The sequence below is a fragment of the Gymnogyps californianus genome, chromosome 12, assembly GCF_018139145.2.
Source record: "Gymnogyps californianus isolate 813 chromosome 12, ASM1813914v2, whole genome shotgun sequence".
Taxonomy (NCBI): Eukaryota; Metazoa; Chordata; class Aves; order Accipitriformes; family Cathartidae; genus Gymnogyps; species Gymnogyps californianus.
In genome coordinates this window covers 1,859,347-1,877,855 of record NC_059482.1, presented here as the reverse complement: position 1 = coordinate 1,877,855, position 18,509 = coordinate 1,859,347, and the positions used below count along the sequence as shown (strand labels likewise).

The 18,509-nt window shown below is 42.1% G+C and overlaps 1 protein-coding gene across 1 annotated transcript in view; it reads right to left on the bottom strand.

Annotated features, from left to right (window-relative positions):
• The window catches only part of GALNS (galactosamine (N-acetyl)-6-sulfatase), a 48,854-nt gene that overhangs the window by 22,393 nt on the left and 7,952 nt on the right, over positions 1–18,509 (bottom strand). The window contains exons 5-11 of the mRNA XM_050904300.1: positions 17,142–17,285; positions 15,140–15,206; positions 14,896–15,023; positions 13,955–14,094; positions 12,636–12,739; positions 6,299–6,435; positions 3,571–3,673 (exon numbers count right to left, since the gene is read on the bottom strand). Of these exons, the coding sequence (XP_050760257.1) occupies positions 3,571–3,673; positions 6,299–6,435; positions 12,636–12,739; positions 13,955–14,094; positions 14,896–15,023; positions 15,140–15,206; positions 17,142–17,285 (823 nt within the window). The remainder of the gene's footprint in view (positions 1–3,570; positions 3,674–6,298; positions 6,436–12,635; positions 12,740–13,954; positions 14,095–14,895; positions 15,024–15,139; positions 15,207–17,141; positions 17,286–18,509) is intronic.

The window sequence follows — 18,509 nt, the reverse complement described above, 5'->3', positions numbered from 1 at the left end:
CAAGAGAGGGAGGTCCCCAGGTTTATCCTTAGTTCTTCTGCTCTAACACACAACATGTGGCTGTTTTTATCACTGCTGATTTTTGCTACAAGAAGAAAGGTGGTCAATGACGGTGGAAGAGCTTACGGGCTGATATCCACCAGTCCTGGAGCAGTAGGGACTCAGGTCTTGTGCAGGGTGAAGATTTCTCTCCCTCTACCAAACTGGTTAATAATCTTTACTATTTAAAAATATAAACATATTTTTCAAGTAAAGTTTCCTTTCATCTACCTCTGTCCCATTTATCACCTCTTGAATGTCAGATATATCAAACTATCTAAACATGAGCCACCTACATGAAAGGAGATGGAAGCCAGGTAAACAGACCCAAATAAGCATCCTATGCAATCTACAGGAAAAACGTCCCACAGAGTGCTTACTCGCACTTGCTTCTGTTGAGTGGGCCTTCCCTTTATGCTTTCAAGAGACTAACGATTCAAGAATGCAAGTTACCTAAGTAATCAAGTTAAGCTAGCAGAAAAGACAGCATCAAGGTATCCTCCAGCACTGAGAAAGACTACAAGAGTTTATGAGAGGAGTCAGACTAGAAAAAAATTGCTTGGGGGTTAAAAAACAAATAAACAAACGAAAAATAGGAAGAACAGAACAGCACATTTCATCTTTGTGAAAGATGACAAATTTTAATCCCAGGCCATAAGGCAGAGGATGCAGACCAGTAAGGGCATGTTCATGTCATGGGAGTCTAAGATGACGGTAAACCTGTGTGCTGCTTGCATGGGATCTTTCCCGTGTAAATATTCCAAGTGCCATATGGAGAGAAGCATTCATATCGCTGTGCTGCTTTCCTAGGCTTTGCTTTCTGTAAACTGCGTCTCTCTGGTACATTTTTATTTGTATATACATACTTTATTACTTAACTAACTTATAGCGCATTCAAACACATAGCTTTCCAGGTTAGAGGCCAAAATTGCACACATTCTTTCTAGATAATCCTGAAAGACATGTTAGTCCTAAACAGACCCAGGACACGCACCAATTTCACATTTTCCAACACCAACACGAAAACGTGGTTCTGGCTGCTTTAATGGTATAATCTCATCTAAAAGTCAAACAAAAATGCACAAAGTGTGGATTAAAAACAGTGCAAGTTTTCTGTACCAATGATTTCCCACGCTGTCAATTAACAAGGGGATTTTGAAAGTGAAAGGAGGTTTGGCTAAAATGTGCCATGTATCTGTCACAATAATGAGATACTCAACTACCCATAAAACAAACCTCTTAAAAATTTGCAGACAGCTGTTTTGACATACCTGGCCAACTTCAGACCTCTTTCAAATGGATGACATGCCAGCCAGATACATTTGTTTATTCCAGGTCTGAGTTTGGACCTTCAGACAGAGAGAGTTTCACATTTGAAAGTTTAATAGATCATCACATTGGATTCACAGTAAGGTAAGGACTCATGCTAAAGATCATACAATTAACAAGGCCTCGTGAGCTGAAGTTCTACTGGGATGGCAAATCAAACTTATCGAACAGCAAACCTGCCGACAGTCAGAATTCCTAATGCCACACACGTGCGTGTATTTCATTTTTCAAATGAAATTAGCAAACAGATTGGCCTTTTTGATTCTGGCAGCATAACTGTAGTCCAATATCAATACAGCTGAGAACACCAGTCACTGAAAGAGGCAACTGTATCGTAAGGTGAGATTACAAAACTCCTAAAACAGGACTCAGAACTGTGGAACTGTTCTGCATTCTGATTTATTTCTATTTTTAAACTTGCAAGGCTTGTAATTAATGGCTCGAGGACATGAGGAGAATTGGAACAAATTTCGGCCTCAGCTTCCTCTGCATGTTGTTAATGGCTAGTCTGTCCACTAATGTGCTCCAATTTTACCCACATCAACCACATGTGATACAAGCTGCAGGAAAGCAAGTGAATTTTTAATCATCTCTCTGATGTACAGTATAATTGCTGACTTTTATCAGACAGTAGTTAAACAAAGACTTAGAAAGAAATAAATATTCCTTAATTGCACAACTGCCATTGCTCACAGTAGGAGAGCCTTTGAAATGAGTAACTGGTCCCCATTATCACAGCTACACACATACTCAGACATGTACGAATAAGTTTAGATCAATGTAGATGTTTATTTATTTCCCAACTAGGTATGTAAGTGTGTGTATGTTCTTACACTACAATGGAGAGCAGTTATTCATGGGTGACATTATCTTCCATGCACATGGGAAAAGCATGCCTCTAAGCCCATTCATACACCCATACACACGTACATACAAGCTCCCAGCGTCTCTCACACAGGGAAAATCCTCCACGCTGTGCCACGTGTGATATATGGGTTTTAATCACATACTAACCTAGACAAATATATTATCTCATTTTAGCTGTGTGGAATTAGCATTGAGACAGAGCATGCAATGCATTTCTGGAGCCAACTTTCCTTTCCTTCTTACTCCGTGTAAAATAGAAACTTTGACTCCTGGAGCAGTACAGTCTTAAAAAGACAAACGCATATATTTACAGTCCTGAATGTAAATGACTCCCTTGGAGCTGATGTTTCCTTCTACCCCCAGGACATCCCAATGAAAGAAACCATGCACTTTTATATCCACAAATGTCATCAGCACTTATTTCTGCACCTGTGATGCCTTGAGGACCCACCATAAGTTAAAAAAAAAAAAAAAGACATAAAAAAAAAAATCATACAAACAATCCCTCCCCAATACCAGCCTGCTGTCAAAATTGCTGAGAGCTGTGCCATAACGCATTTAGTTCATGTCTAAAGGTATAATCAGCAAGGCACATGTGTGAACCTGCCATTCAAGAAATGCCCCAGAGTTTAGTACCCAAGTCTGAGGCAAGAAAGATACAAAAGAAGAAAAATAATAGTGCTTAACATCCAATTGTGAGAAGATCAGCCAGGAAATTACAAAAGCTGTGCCTATTTGGCAAATAAAATGTACAACATCTTACAGTGTGATACGGGCTTGCAAAAGTGCTGATAATAGATTAAACACATGTACTCTACTGTTTTCAACAACTGCTGTTCTTTCCACTGTGCAGTTCCTACGGCTTTCCTTTTCCCTCTCAAGAAAAAAAAAAACCCAAAAAAACCAAACAACAAACCCATCCCTATTCCATTTAAATAGTTCAGGGCACCAGGTCTTTTGTACTAGAAATTGTGAGATACATGATCAATTCGGCATCGGACTCTAAACTTTGTAAGGGTACACATGAAAGCTCAGAATTCAGCAGGGAAAGAAGCTTACTATTAAGGGGCATTAAGTGCTGATTAAAGGGAGCACCCCTCAGAACAACTCGGACTTTACTCATTTTCCTCTGCTTGTCTCCGATTTCAGTAGAGGGATGCTGTGACGCCAGACCCCTTAGATTTTGCAGCAGATCTGGTAGCTCTTAAGAGGCTGTGAATAAAAGGCTGGCTTGCAAGTGCACAGCGACATTCCCCAATTTAAAACTCTACTTTAAGGGGTTATTTTTCCCCAGGAGAACCAATGAGACCAGGGCGCAGGTCGGTGTCCTGTTACCTTGCTGTACTCCTCCCAGGAGTTGCTCCAGGTCCAGTAGTGAGCCTTGTAAAGCCCGACTCTCACCGCCATCATCTCGTTGCCACGATAATAGAATATGGGCCTGAGAAGGAGAGCAGAGCTGCATGAGAAACGCCAAGGCACTGGCCTGGGCAGCCGCCGCCGCAGCAGCCTCGCTGATAAGGGAGACAAACACTTTAATGGCGTCTGACTTCCGATTCGGCTATCAGTCAGAAACAGGCTGCCTCCTAATAGTCTCCACTGCAAGGTTTTCAATTAACATTTTTTAAAGTGTTCATCAAGTTGAGAGCTCACAGGGCGCAAGAATGAAACATTATACAGCTTGGCTGCCAGTGATTGTTAATCCTCGAACTATCAGACCCTGTTATTTCCTATAGAGCGTGCCGATTTAAACACCAAATGTCTCAGAAGCGGCGTGTGCGTCTGTGTGCGCGCGAGAAACAGGGATTCACAGAATATGTGATGCTTAGCCTCCTCTTTATGGCAGCACCAAGCTATGTGCCGTTAGTGTCACACGGACAGGGTGGCCAGGGAGGACACCAGATGCTGGCCTGTTCTGGATGACATCTCAGAAAAACTCCATATGGAAAAACCTGGCAGCCAGACATGCTTTATTTTTAACTCCTGCCCATTTTCTTTCCCAAAATCTCCCTTTGCAGTTTTCAGTGCTATGTTTAGATGATGCAGTTTTTTCCCAGAGGTTTTCCTAATTAAAAATACATTTGAGAAATGCACCTCACTCGGAGCATTTGGTCTGTACCCACGTACATGCACTACCCTTTCCCTGGGCATCCCAGCAATGTTCCTGTCAGTTTCCCCAATAACACGCTCTTGTTTTTTGAGGGAACAGTACAAAATTTTACTGAAACGGACTATCTGCAGGAGAGAGGTTTGATTTGTTGGTGCAGCTCATCACACAAGGACATCAGACTTAGTCAGCTCTCCTCTCCAGTTGTTTCAGACTGCTGACAGGGCAAGACGGTGAAGCTGTTTATCACTGTCGGTAGGGTACATACATCTTTGTCTTTCGTTCAGAGATGCCACTCGGCAAAAACTACTCACTCCAGTGATGCCACCTTGAAAAAAACAGTCCCTAAATGCAAGATAAGATTAAAATCTCCACATCTGAATGTCAGGAGTGGCCTTAGATCTCTTCTATTTTTGTAGCCTCCCCTGCAGGTTCCTCGCACAAACAATGAGCCTTTCTCCTTTGTCACCAGGAACATGAACAAAGGGGAAACGCTGCTGCCAGCAGAGCCCACTCCTGCATCCTTAACGCACCTGAAACGCCGGTGAAATAAAGGCAGCTTGAGAGACCTGCCGAAGCGCAAAACCTGATCTAAACCAGTCCCATTAACAAAAACCCAAAGAAATATGCCACAAAGTACGCCAGTCTCCTTTTTCCTTGCCATAAACACTCGCTATTTGACCAACTATTATGTGTCCGTTTGGTTGAAGGTGTGGGGGTTAGGTTTTTGCCTTTTTTTTTTAAATATTTTCCATCTTTGAAAGAGGATTACAGCTTGTACTCAAAATTCTGCTATTACTGATTTCTTTTTTCCCCATTGACTTTTTCCCTTTTAAGCTTAAAAGAACACAACAACCCTATCTCCTGGAAAGTGTTTGGGGGCTGTGGAAACTGTGACCTGGTCAGGTCTGGGAGAAAAAAAAAAAGGGGGGGGGGGCGGGGAGAAGAGAAAAAAAGCCATGATGTACCTTGAGTGACTGCTATTGTAACACAAACAGCACCGCTTCCAAGGGGTCGGTGACTGCAGTGAAATTCTCTTTTAAAACAACAAAGAAGCTTTACAAACTTTCAGAAGTAAAGACAGGATAGGCTGTGTTTGAGGAATATGCAATGCCTCATGTCAGCCACTGGCTGGGCTCTCAGGTAATACTGTACGCATGCTTCTTGCGTTAATGGGCACAAAAGCAGTTTTACGGAGTAAAGCCTTACGTCCAACACAGAAAAGAAGTCAAATATGTTTTCCACGCGTATGTTTCCTCGCTGTCTCACAGTGAAAGAGTATGTTTGTATTTGGATTTCCCGGGCTGCCAAATTCCTCATCAAAATCACAACTACAAGACCTCTCTTGACCTCCAATCCTTGCAACGAGAGAGCCAAGGATATTTGCTGTCAGATCTTAGTGCCTGTACCCCACAGCTGACAGCACTCCTCCGTGCCCATAAAGATCCCAGGTCTCTAACCCAAATCTATTCTTGCAAAAGCATCCACAGAAACAGGACCGTGGGAGGAGGTGGGCTTCCAGTTCATCCGCAGCAGCCCAGCCTTTACCTCCAACCCCTCTCAAGCTGGGGCTATAAAGACCCAAGAGTATGCTGGATGTTTTTCTAGTAATAAATAATGTATTCTCCCCTACCCAGGCTACAGTTCTCAGGCTTTTATCTCCCCTATTGCCATATGCTGTTCCAGGGATCCCTGCTAACCCCCTGACATTTTCATCTGTCCCCAGACTTCACTGTATGGCAACATGCCACATGTCAGGAAATCCCACCTCTGCTTGCACCACCAGAGAATTAGCACGTAGCAAAAAGCTCTGGTGCTACCCCACCTCACTGAGCAGGAGCGGAGAGGCATCAATTCAGTTTATAAATTATTTCTGCAAACTTGATTTGAAAAATAAACTGAAATTTGGCATCACTTCAGTTTGGAGGCAAGGGTCGGAGCTCTGGGCTCATAACGAACCTGTCAATTAGCTTGCCCTGCAAGATGGCAGGTAAAAGGTCAATGCCGTCAATCTGTCTGTCACTGGGAGGCTGCAGTCCCGCCAGGGAGAGGCTGGTGGTGAAGAGATCCATCACGTTGCCCAGCTGATGACTGACCTGAAAAATCAACAGAAACACATTTGCAAAAAGACCTTCAGTAAAAGCCAAAACAAAACAGGCTGGTTTCCACCAAAGCAGAAGTATTGCTTCCTGAACCTCCTTCTCTGCTAAGCATCTTTTGAGAATATCTCCCTTTACGGTGCTGCAGTCACCAGCAAACCTCCTATTAAAATAATAAAGGAAAGGAGATGATCCATATTTCTCCACTTCTAGGGAGCATTTGCATTTTGATTAATTTTTTCATTTTTGTCTCTTTCTTCTCACTTCTCTCTATGTATCCACTTTACAGGAGCGTGTTTTCACAGAGTTCAACTTAATTTAGCAAATTCCACGTCATTTGTGGATTGAAAAATCAGCACGTAAACCAAGAAAAAGAAAGTCCTTGATTTGTTCCCTCTCCAGGTCATCTCTGGAGTCCAGAAATACCATGAGAGAGTTCCCAGAAAGCACAGGGATAGATGGATAATAACAAAAAAGCCTGATGACTTCATCTGCAAACCATTTCCAACAATTCAAGAACTGTAAAGTTGTGGTATTTTTAGTATATATTTTAATAGGGGAGAAAAACATCTGGTTTTGGCTCCAATGGAGATGTGCAAGCTTTCCCCCTGCACACACCCCCCCCTTGCTTTTTTTTTTTCCTTCCTTAATTGGAAGCCATAGTTACCTCTCTGGTCTTTATTTATATTTTTAAAACCTTAGAAGTCTGTTCTGACTGATTCTTTCTGAATCTTTGCTCCCACCTTGCTTGTGGTATGCTGCAGTTATCCGCTGTAGGATGTTTAATTAGCCAGCGACACACTAAATTGAAGCAGAAACATTCAAATCAAGAGCAAGACTGTTTTGCACCAGGATGCACCAGCACAAGATGCGACATGAAAAGAGCCTTTTCAGCCGTACCACTTGTTCGGAAACAAGAAGCCATCTGATACAAGCCCACATCTGTAAGTACAGAAGCACTTTCTGACTGAAATCCAAGTCCTAGCAGCAGCTTTGCAAACGTCAGTGTGAACATTACGATGCTGGGACTATCAAAGACTTTTTATCTCTGTATCCTCTTTCTACTCACAAACAGACCCCCAGCCTGTAAGCTGACACTAATTATTTAAATACGACAACAAATGATAACATGATAAATGAATTTTTGCGAGATGCTGGCTCTAGAGAAAAAAAAAATAAAGGGAAAATGCTATTTTTGCTGGGACACTAAGCCTTTTATTAAGAGACTGGGCTGAAAAAAGTGAACACAAAGGAAGAATTAACAAGTTTTTTTTAAAAAAAAAAAGGAACTGGAGAAAGCAACATGCGGGGGACTAATTACAAGTTAAACATTACAATATAACATTACTTGATTACAGTAATTTCAAATTTTAATGGCTTTCATTCATCAAAAGGTGTTGGCAGGAACACATAATATTAAAGCTGCATGCAAGAATGCTTCCACAACTCTTAAGAAGAAATCAAAGTGCAAAGCTCTAAGCACAAGAGGAAGCCTGACCATGGAAACCCTTGCCCAGGAAAGCAGTTGGATCAGTTGACCAAGATCAATAGGTCTTGCAGAAGGTCTCGGGCATTTGAGGTTAAGTGTTATTCACAGACATCGCTGCAGCAGGCAGCCTGAAAGAGGTCGTGCTCAGCCTGTCCTTGCAGGCAGTGACAAATAGAGATGAGCCCACAAATCCCTCACAAAAAGCAGACGTGTACATGAAGTTCCCTCTCTGCAAGGAGAAAAGGATGGGGATCTTCTGATACACAGCTGTGGAGAAGGAAACAGAACTGAGCCCTCCGACGGGGTAACCCTGCTTCTTGCTCTCCCCGGGGCCATTTGGCAAACGTGGAATGCTGGGGAGAACCAAAGCTGGCTGTGTCATCCACGGGATTGACTGTGGCAGACAGTGCGGCGTGCTCCTTGGACCGTCCCCTTACACAGGCTCTTCTCTGGTCTCGGGTGTGCACTCAGAAAGGACTGACACACTAAAAACCAGTGTACCAAACCCAAAAAAACCAAACCATCAGCTCAGTCCTTACAGAGCTGGACAGCTTCATGAGCCACTGGTGTTGGGAACACTGCACTCCCTCTGAAGTCAAAGGGGATTACAAGTGCTCAGCATCTCAGCAAAGATGCTCAGTCCCTCGTAGGCTCATCTGCCGGCTAATTTACCCCAAGCATGCCTTAGGAGAGCTGCGGGGTCAGCAGAACACCATATGCAGAGCTCAGAATCTAATAAAGAGGAGATCTGGCACACGCCTGCTCCTTGACAACTGCTACGTCAGGAGCAGGCGGGCAAACTGGCGTCTGAGACTTTTTGTAATTAGACCTCTCACAATTTATAGGCAAATCCAAAAGTCACTTTTCTTGTTGTTGCTCCATTCCCTCGCCTCAATCTTTTGACAACAGGCAGCAAGAGGCAATCGCTGACCTGAGACTCGTGCCTCTAATATCACCTAATTTATACATCGCGTTGTGACAATCCTGTGGGGCCACCATGGTCTTCTTGTACTGGCCCTTATTAACCATAACCAGATGTAGATGACTCTCTTTAATCATCCAATTACGTTTCTGGTCTCAGACAACATTTTTCCGTGAAGGAGAGAAAACTTCTTAAGGAAATTAAATGCCCATGCCACAGCCACTTGGATTTATCTGTGCTCTGCAGCACCACATTGAAGAAGGAGGGGAAAAAAAAAAAGGTTAGTATTTATATAAAACTTTGAAGTATTTTCAGAGAAAAATAAAAAAATTACCATTTTCTCCTGTCAACAGTGCTCTTTCATTCTAGTTGCTTTTCCAATTTTTTTTTTTTTTTTTTTTAAGAAAAGAAAAAGAAAAATCCAGAGAGGGCAACAGCCCAGAGAAAATAAATAATATATAAAAAAGAGTGAGATCAGATATTGCTCGTATCAGTGAGAAACAGCCGGTATTACGCACGTAAGAACGGATTTTTCCCCCCTCCTTCCCCCCCTTCTTTTTAATAAACTCTCAGTATACACATAACGTCTTTAAGAAAATGAAATCCTTTTGCTGTGGGCCACGTCGCTAGAAGAAATAGTCACCACTGCTGTTATCAGTGCTTTCAAGCTTTAACTCTGAATCAAAGGCGACAATTAATAAAGTCGCCCCCGCCAGGAATGGAAAGGAGGAAAGCTAAATATTTGAAACTGGGTGAACAAATGTCAGGGTGTTTTTAAATAAAATCCTTTTACAGTTATCACAGCAAGCAGACCTGATATCCCTGTCTAATTCAATTTCAATTTGCGCCCCATGGGAGATAGTGAAGAAAAGGTTGCAATGCTGTCTTTGGGTTGATATGTTCTTTTCTCCTTCAGGAAGCAGGCACGAGAGAGGAAGGGGAGGAGGGTGAGGGAAGAGAGGAGGAGGATTCAAATACCAACAGAATATGATTCTTTTTTTTTTTTCCAGCTGGATCCTTCCAGAAAGCAGATGTGATGTGGAGAATGTTGAAATGCTGATTTGCTGTGAATTCACCTGGAAAACATAGCTGAGGAGGAAACTGCAGAAAGGCTGTTTGTGTTTGAATAAATATTCCTGATGGGGGACCAGAATTAACTGAATGTTGATGCCAAGAGCAACACACACTCCCAAGGCATCCCTCTCCCCCAAAAAACTGCAAACCAGCCAACTGCACCAATTATCCTACCCTCTATCAATATCCTGTCAAGTGGTCACAATCCTGTGACCTAACTTCTTTTGTTTAAATAAAAAGGTACTCCTTTATTTCAGCAAACAAATGTACCCTTTAATAGAAACAAAAAAAAGCCCACCCTATATATCAATAAGATTATTAATAAACTGCCAGATCCCATCAGCAGAATGAGCCTTCCACCCAATAACTGGATTTCACTGGCCGGAGACACAAGCCCTTTTTTTCTGGCTGCAGTTGTGCCAGCTGAAATGGTCACTGGCCCTCCGCCTGCTCCTCAAAACATCCACGGCTGGAAAGGAACAACCATTGCACTGGGAGCGACACCAGTGCAGGAAGGAGGAGTTGACCCTTCAGCTTTGTGCTTGGTACTCCTGAGAAGCTTTTTGCTTCCACCCTGGTTCAGGGCTCCAAAGCCTTTGTTTCCATCAACTCTTTTGAAAAGAAAGAGCAATGAGAGACTTTGAAGCAGTTTTCCCACGTTTTACAGATTCTTGGACTACACAGGACTTAGGCTGACTAGTTTAAACTCGCAGTCAAGAAGATGTTGAAGTTACAGACTCCGTAAGATACAGAAAAGAAGCCAAAAATGTACGAGCAAACACGTATCTCACTACTTACTACGTCAGTGAAAGAGGCAATTATGAAGCAATAACTAGAGGTGCCCTACAGCCCAATGTAGCGTGAGCTATATTACACAGAAGCAATGCCAAACCTCTCACCTGCGGTCAGTGCTGCTGTGAGTACCAGTGCTGGAGCCTCGATGGCAAGAATACAAGCAAAAAAGACATATAAGTAGCTATCACATATTTACTTATCAGTAGCATCATATGGGGGGTCTAACTCAGAGCGAAGCAGCACATCCTGGGGACAGAGTTCCAAACAGGCTTCTCCAGGTACCCGAGTGGAGTCCAAGAGGACGTCTGGGAGCGTAACACCTGCTCGTGCAGACATTTGGCAGGCAGCCTCGTGAACTGGAGCCCAGAATAGGAAGGATTTAAAGTCAAGCACGTGCTTCAGTGCCAAGGATGATATCAGCAGTGGTGGAGGAGGGGATTTTCGGGTGCATACCTGCCCCAATAAGCCTTAAGCACATTCTCCAGCTCGGTGAGCACGTATGGGCTCATGATAGTACGGCGTCGGTCAGTTCACCCACCTATGCAAACACGTTAACTCTGCACCGAAATGACGGTTCACAGGACTTCAAAGAGCCACTTCAGCTGTGGCCTCAAGCAGGAAGCCATGCATCACACCAGGCTACTGAGAACGTTTTGCACCACATAAAGCTTCACCGCCACACTACATGCAAAAGACTACCTGTGAGAGGGGTACCAGCCAGTTACAGTTAGAAAACAAGCAGGCACAATGATTTCTCTACTCATGTTCTTAATTATCCTCAGAGTTACTACAATGGAAAGAATTTTTAGATTTGGTATTTACTTGTCCCCATTTATAATGCATGTTTACTTTTAGCACATTATTTAGTTTGGACATGGAAAACAAAACAGTCAGCTTCAGTTTCATGTTCTCATATGCTAGCCCAAGGCTGTTGTACTTGGCTTGTAAAGGCTTTATGGAAATGTTTAAATTTAAACAAAAAGACTGTTTTCATTTCAAATTAAAAAAATAATAAAACATCCCTAGTAGGTTTTGTGAACTCTTTAAAAATGATGAAACCAAACTACCCTCCTGCCCTCAGCTGCAGATAGAAGCTATCAGATGGCCTCCTCCTAAATGTAAATGATAAATTATCATTACCCTGACTCAATTAAACCACCGAAAAGGAATGCAACTTAGAAAAATGTTTTATTTATGAATAGTTTGCAGTCTTAAGCCCAGTGCCCAGTTAATGAAGTATCACTTTCTTCAGGGATGAGAGATGCTCACAATGGGGAGGGAATCTGTATTATTTACCGTGAACCCTGCCTGCAGAAGAATTGATTGCATCCTTCTTTAATGAGAACTGGGACAAGAGAGGCTGGTAGTGCCACTGGAGGATTATTTTGAAGTGATCATATCTGAATTTGTGTACAGGCAGGAAAGAGCAATAGTCTGGTATCCAGACCTCCCCGAGTGGAACTTTTATCAAACACCAAAGCGAGAGCCGTGAGGGTCAAATCACTTGATACGTCAGGGCACAGAGAGTGTGTGTGGGCAACACACTCCTGCTCTAGACTGGGACACATATTAGCAATGTGTCTTTATACTCCAATTTGTTCAAACACGAAACCCACTAAAAATACTGTGGTCCAAAAGAGTAAAGGGTTTAAATAGAGCAGGAAGACAAAAAGACCAGACCTCTCAGTGCTCACAGAAGCGTTGATCATAGACACTCTAGATGCAAATTTGCAATAATGAACAGGAATGGCATCGTTCTCTAGGGGCAGCGTTCAGCTCCTTATTTAGACAAGCGTCTGGACTGACACGTTGGGCACGTTAGAAGTCTGATCCAAAGCCCACTGAACCCAGCAAGAACCACTCCATTCACTTCAGTCCACTTAAGAGCAATCAGAATTGTTCAAAGCAGATACTCACCCCTCCTGCAGGTATATGTCCGGGCCACCAAGCAATAGCTGGCTCTCTCATGCCACCTTCAAAGGTGGTTTGTTTGCCACACAGAAAGCGACCATTGCTTCCTCCTAGAGAGAGAAAAGAAGCCATAAAAAACACAATATGCCAATATCATATTTCAAAAGGGACACTGTCAACTAGGAAATTTTTAGGCTAGTTTTAAATGAATTTTCATTTCTGCATGAATGCTTCTTCAAATAACATGTCCGGAGTTGTTTTGGGGTGGGGGTCTTTTTTGGTTGTTTTGTTTGTTTGTTGTGGTTTTTTTAAATATCCATTTGTGATGAAATTTTAGGCATGTCTTTTCAGCACAGGGAGAAAGTGACAGTTAAACACAACTTGCTATCAACCAAACAAAGGAAAAAAGCTAAAACCAAACAAACAGAAAATACTTCGCTGGGATTTTCCTTCCCTTTAAGGATGTTAACTGCTGTTTGGAACTAAAGGAAATCTGACTCTTTCAGGCAGAAACAGTATCTTTTTCATAATCCTTTTAAAGTACCAGAGCAGTATTAGATGCAGATACAAGAGTGAGAAAAATAATCATGCGTTCCCTGAACGCTCACTCTCAGAGATAGCAAGTGCTTTGCAGGAACGTCTGGGTTTTTAACCCAACCTTGTAGCTAAGCTTGCTGAGGAACAAACAGGGAGGTCTCGCAACTGATTCCAGGTCACACAAAGTCAAACACAGTGGTTCGGCTGAAATCAGAACTCAGGATACTCCCTGCTCTGTGGTCCAATAACCACGAGACAGCCTGCCTCCAAATAGAAAAGAGTGGGTTATAAAATCAATTTGCAATGACTCTGTTTGAGAGAAACAATCATTTAAGCAAAAGAAAACTTGTGAAGTAATAAAAATACTTTTTCTTCTTGCTATTTTTCATGAGAGGTAGAGGAGGGACTCTTGAACTCTCTGTAATTACTCAGAAAGCTCAAATACACATTTGGCAGATGGAGAGTAAAAACCCTGCTAAGTTATTGCGCCTGGTCCTAAATAAATTAAAAAATATTCACCCCGACAGTGGAGCACAAAGTGGAAATGCACACAGGTGAACAGCCACACTGGGTTAGGCCACAAGTCCATTTAGCCAAGGATATTGCCTCCAACAGCGACCAGAAGTAATGAACATAAGCTAACTCTAAACATAAGTGCTCTGCATTTTGAGGCCTCTCCTAACTGCACAAAGGAAAACGCAAGGTACGGGTCTCTTCCCACCGCCAGACATAGAGATTTAAGCCTTGATTTCACAACCCCAGCCCAGGTTCGTTCATCTGAGACTCACCTTGTTTAGGAGCTGAAATGAGAGCAGCCCCATTATCAGAAGTGAAAAACACAAAAGTGTTCTCACTGATACCCAGCTTCTGAAGATGTTTTAGGATTTTTCCAATGCTATCATCAATTTCTCGCACAGCATCCCCATATCTGAGGCAAAAGTAGATGCAAAACATTAAAGGCAGCAAAAGAGGAAAAGTGTCACACGGCATAAAGCACTGCAACCAGCTACAATGCTTTTAGTGGACATAAGCTATACCTGTGCTGCAGAAATACTTCTCTTATGCATCAGGTACTGTCATAAAGTTTTCCACTGTCACTGCAAAACCCATGTCTCTTACCTGCAGAGAGCAACCTCTCTTGGGTATCAAAAGTCAGAATTTCTTCAGATGTGAGCCACTCTTGGACAGAGACCAGCAACTGATACAAATTTAGCTGTAAAGTTCTCAAATATAGGCAAAGCCACTTTGCCATAGACTTGAAGCTAATAACATAGTTTTGCTTATAGGTGCTGGTTTGAAACTGCTCTCAGAAGCAAGGCTCACAATATCTCTTTGCGTCCTGTAAACTGTGTTTATCATGCATGTTTTTCTACTTGCTGGTCTGATTTATAGGCTTTGAAAACAGGCACTGATCATACAAAAGCCTTCCAAAAAATCATCTGTGCCACGTACAGCACTTCATTACTCATAGAACTGGCAAAGGAGCTTAGACTCCCCCTTCTCCCCCATTTTAGTCACATGATCTTCATTTCAGATTACAGAAAAATTATTAAAGAACAATCCAAGCAAAATCCTCACTAACTAATGTACTGCAGCACATACATACACTTTTGAGAAACAATCTATATACTTGGATCAAATAAACATTGCTTAGGTTTTCTGTTTCTGCAGCATGAGGTATTAATTAAAAAAAACCCACAAAACTGACACCCACAAAAACAAGACTTACAGTCCTCTCTGACTAGTGCCCAGGAACTGTTTGGAGGCATAAACAGGAGCATGGGTAGCATCAATTGCCCAGTATAAAAAGAACGGCTGCTGGCTGGCCTGCTGCTTGCTAATAAAATCGAGAGCTTCCTGTAAACAACAATAAAAATGAATTTAACGGAATCATCCTCTGCCATCTAAATCTCTCCAAAAAAAGAAGCATAAAGTCACTGTGGCTTAGAAACTAGTATTAAAATAGACAGTACCTGCAGGTAGATCTGAGTCAAGTTGGCTTCACCTGTCTTCAGATCAATTTTGAAATCTTCATAATATCTTAAGATGAAATGAATCAGAGAGAAAAAAAAAAATCAATCCTAAGGAATATACAACATAAAAAGGCTTTTTTTTTCCCCTTTGCTTACTGTGTAAGTAGGCGATAAACAGGTCACGGTTGCTACTCAGCAAACTCTCTTCAGATATTAAAAAGAATGTCACCATATTTTTTCTTATGGGAGAAAGCAGTGAAACATCTAGATCCAAATTAATGACGACTGCAAGTTTTGGACAAACCTGAGCCACTGACCTCTCACTGTTAAGCTATTAGAATAGGGGTAGTATGCTTAGAGATCTCATGCCACTACTCCTTCAATAGAGAGCTGTTTGAAATGCGAGCAAAATTTTCAGAAGTACACAACAACTTAGAGCAAGATAGAGCAACCCTGGAATCAGAACTTGGGCTGCTTTGAAAATGTTATGTTAGAAGTATCTTTAGACACCATTTAAGCAAAGAAGGGCAGTCCTCAGGAGAATAACAGTGAGTGAAATAAGATGATATCAGACTCAAAAGTGAATGGACAAGAATGGCACAGACTGCAGACTTGGCGCATAGAATGGTGTTACGCAAACAGACAAAAGGTTATTACAAACAGGAAGAGGAGGAATAAAGAGGTCTTTCAGTACAGAATGGAACCAGCTTCCAAGAGAAGTAGTGGGGTGAAATCATCACAGGAAGCCTTTAGGGCTCAACAGGATAAGCAAACATCTCTGGGACGGAGGCTGTCACATCCCTAGATGGTCCACATGCAACTCGTAGGTTGGCCTTGGTACTCAGACCTTTATTAATCCTCAGAATCAAACACCTAGCTTCATATTTAACGAGCTTCAACTTTAAATTTAGATGGTAAGGTAGAGATGAGGAAGACAGGATTCCCACAAAAAGTGGTTTAGGAGTTTAGAATAAAGTTTAGTAGTCAACTACCATGCCTAGGCTCTGAGTGGCAGAGTAGACCCTACATAGAAGTAGGTCTGCATTGTCTCAGCTTTAACTGGAAAAGTCAGAGTGCCACAATCACAACTGAGAAGCAACAGGCACTGCCCAGGCAACAGTGCTTGAATACCCTTTTGTTGCCAGCACTGCCTTCAAAACCTTTTCTTCCCCCAGGAAGGACTATCCTTGCTTCCTCTCCTAGATGTGAAATTCACATACCTCTTGACAGTTAATCTATACCTTCTTGTTTCTGCCTGCCTCGTGTGTTTTCCCACAGGGCTTTCCCTTCAGTCTGTCTTAGCTCCAATGGAAACCATCACCCAGGCCTTGTAAGGCTGGGTATTGGCCATCCCCAGACTAGAGGGAAAGTCCTGTTCAAAAGTATGAGGGCAAACCAAGAGATGAGATCCTGGCGCAGGATGTTGTAGAGTCCAGAAATACGAATGGGTTTAGAAAAGAGCCAAGACTAGTTCATGGAAGTTAAGTCAGTGGCTATTAAAGATCTGGACACAACCTTCAGTTTAGGAAGGCGGACAACCATACAAGAGAAGGACCACTCCTTGTATATGTTTGCTTATAGCCTTTCTATAAGCATTCGCTACCAGTGGTCATCGCAGAGTATAATGGATTAAATGGGCCTTGGGCCTGACCCAGAAGGGCTGTTCATGTGTTTCATTAACTTTTACAAGCATCTTTCCTGCACCGGCTTACTGCTGAACTGCAGGACATTCAGGGCACTCTGTAGTAAGCGTCTCAGATCATATATGAGGCAGGATATTCCCAATGCTTGACGCACTATAAAAGTCCTCTGCATGGGGTGAAGCAGCTGTAGATCACTGCCCATCCAACAGAGTCTGTAACTCTGATTCTGAAGCAGCTGCTGTTTTTACCAAGCTCTTTTCACTGAAATAGGTTTGCTACACTAGCACTTATCTTCCAGCACTGTAATGTCAGCAGGGAAAGCAAAGAAAATAACATTAACAGGCAAGTAGCTGAATTACCTGCCAATCATTTCCCAGTCCCTGTACACAGGGATATTGGGGAGCGCTCTGTTATCAAAAGGTCCAAAATGGCAGTTCGGGGATCCAAACCACTCATCAAACCCATGCTTCAGGGGGTGGAACTGCGGCCTGTGACCCAGATGCCTAGGAACAAAAGAACCAGATGAGTTAAAATTCTGCTGCAAAGAAGCAAATAATAATTTCATCAGAATGGCATGCAAGAAAACAATCTCTGCCTAAGAAGAAAAATTTCAAGCATCTTAATCAAATAAATGACTGCAGAGCATTGTCTTGATCTTTCTCATACTTGTTGCAGATGCATCCATGCAGACTCACTCCGGTGCTTACATATATCCCATTTTAGTCTACTGTCCAATCTTTGTTTTCCATTATTTCCTTCTATTGGTGTCTTCTCTCATGCTGTCTCGATGCTCTGTACCGATGGACTACGCTGCCCAAAGCCATTGCAAAGACGCACATACTGTTTTACTTAAGGATTCTGATCTATGACAAGTCACTTTTATACCACTAAGCTGTAAAAACACAAGGTAAAGCTCATGAAATGTACCATTATATCTGCATTCCCTTTATGGAGTATTCACGCTGCCAAAATGGTACAGAGAGACCTGAATGTAAATGAGAATGAGTTCTTTATGTGCACATGTGAACATAAAACACCTTTAGCTGCTCCTGATGACAGCTCCATTCTACTATGCAGCTTGAAAATTCTCCATCCTTAACTTTAAGATGAAGCTCCTCTCTAATCTCCAACTTCTGTACCGCAAATTCTACATTTTCTTCATTTATACTATCTTGAAGATACAGAATGCCCATCCTCTCCCAGTCTCTAAAGGACATCTTTGTAGCTTAACGTTTATTTAATCATTCCAGCTTCCACTCGCAAGCCTGCATCTGCAACCTGTCCTTTTTGTGCCATCACCCTCTGCACACTTTCTGAACATAAGGGGCATAAAATGCATTACCTGAAGTAAAATGACCCATGGTGTTATTCTGAGCTATTCCAAAATGAGTTATAGCAGAAAATAATCATCATTCCAGCTATTATCATATCTCGGTGATGCAACTAAAACTGGAAGTCTGACCTGCAGGATTCTACCCTTTCCTCATTTATATACATGATAATACAAAGCTATTCCTCGCTGTTTCTGCAACAGGGGACATGAAAAAATATTTTATTCTAAGAAAGCCCTAAAAGAACTTACAGGGGAAGACACCTAAAAAAGGTATCAAATAATTATTGAGATGCAGATTATCCTCTCCCTCTCGCAACACAAAAAATAGAGAGATATTTAATGAAATGCAACAAATTCTAAAACAGTCATGGAAAATACTTGACTTGCATGTAAT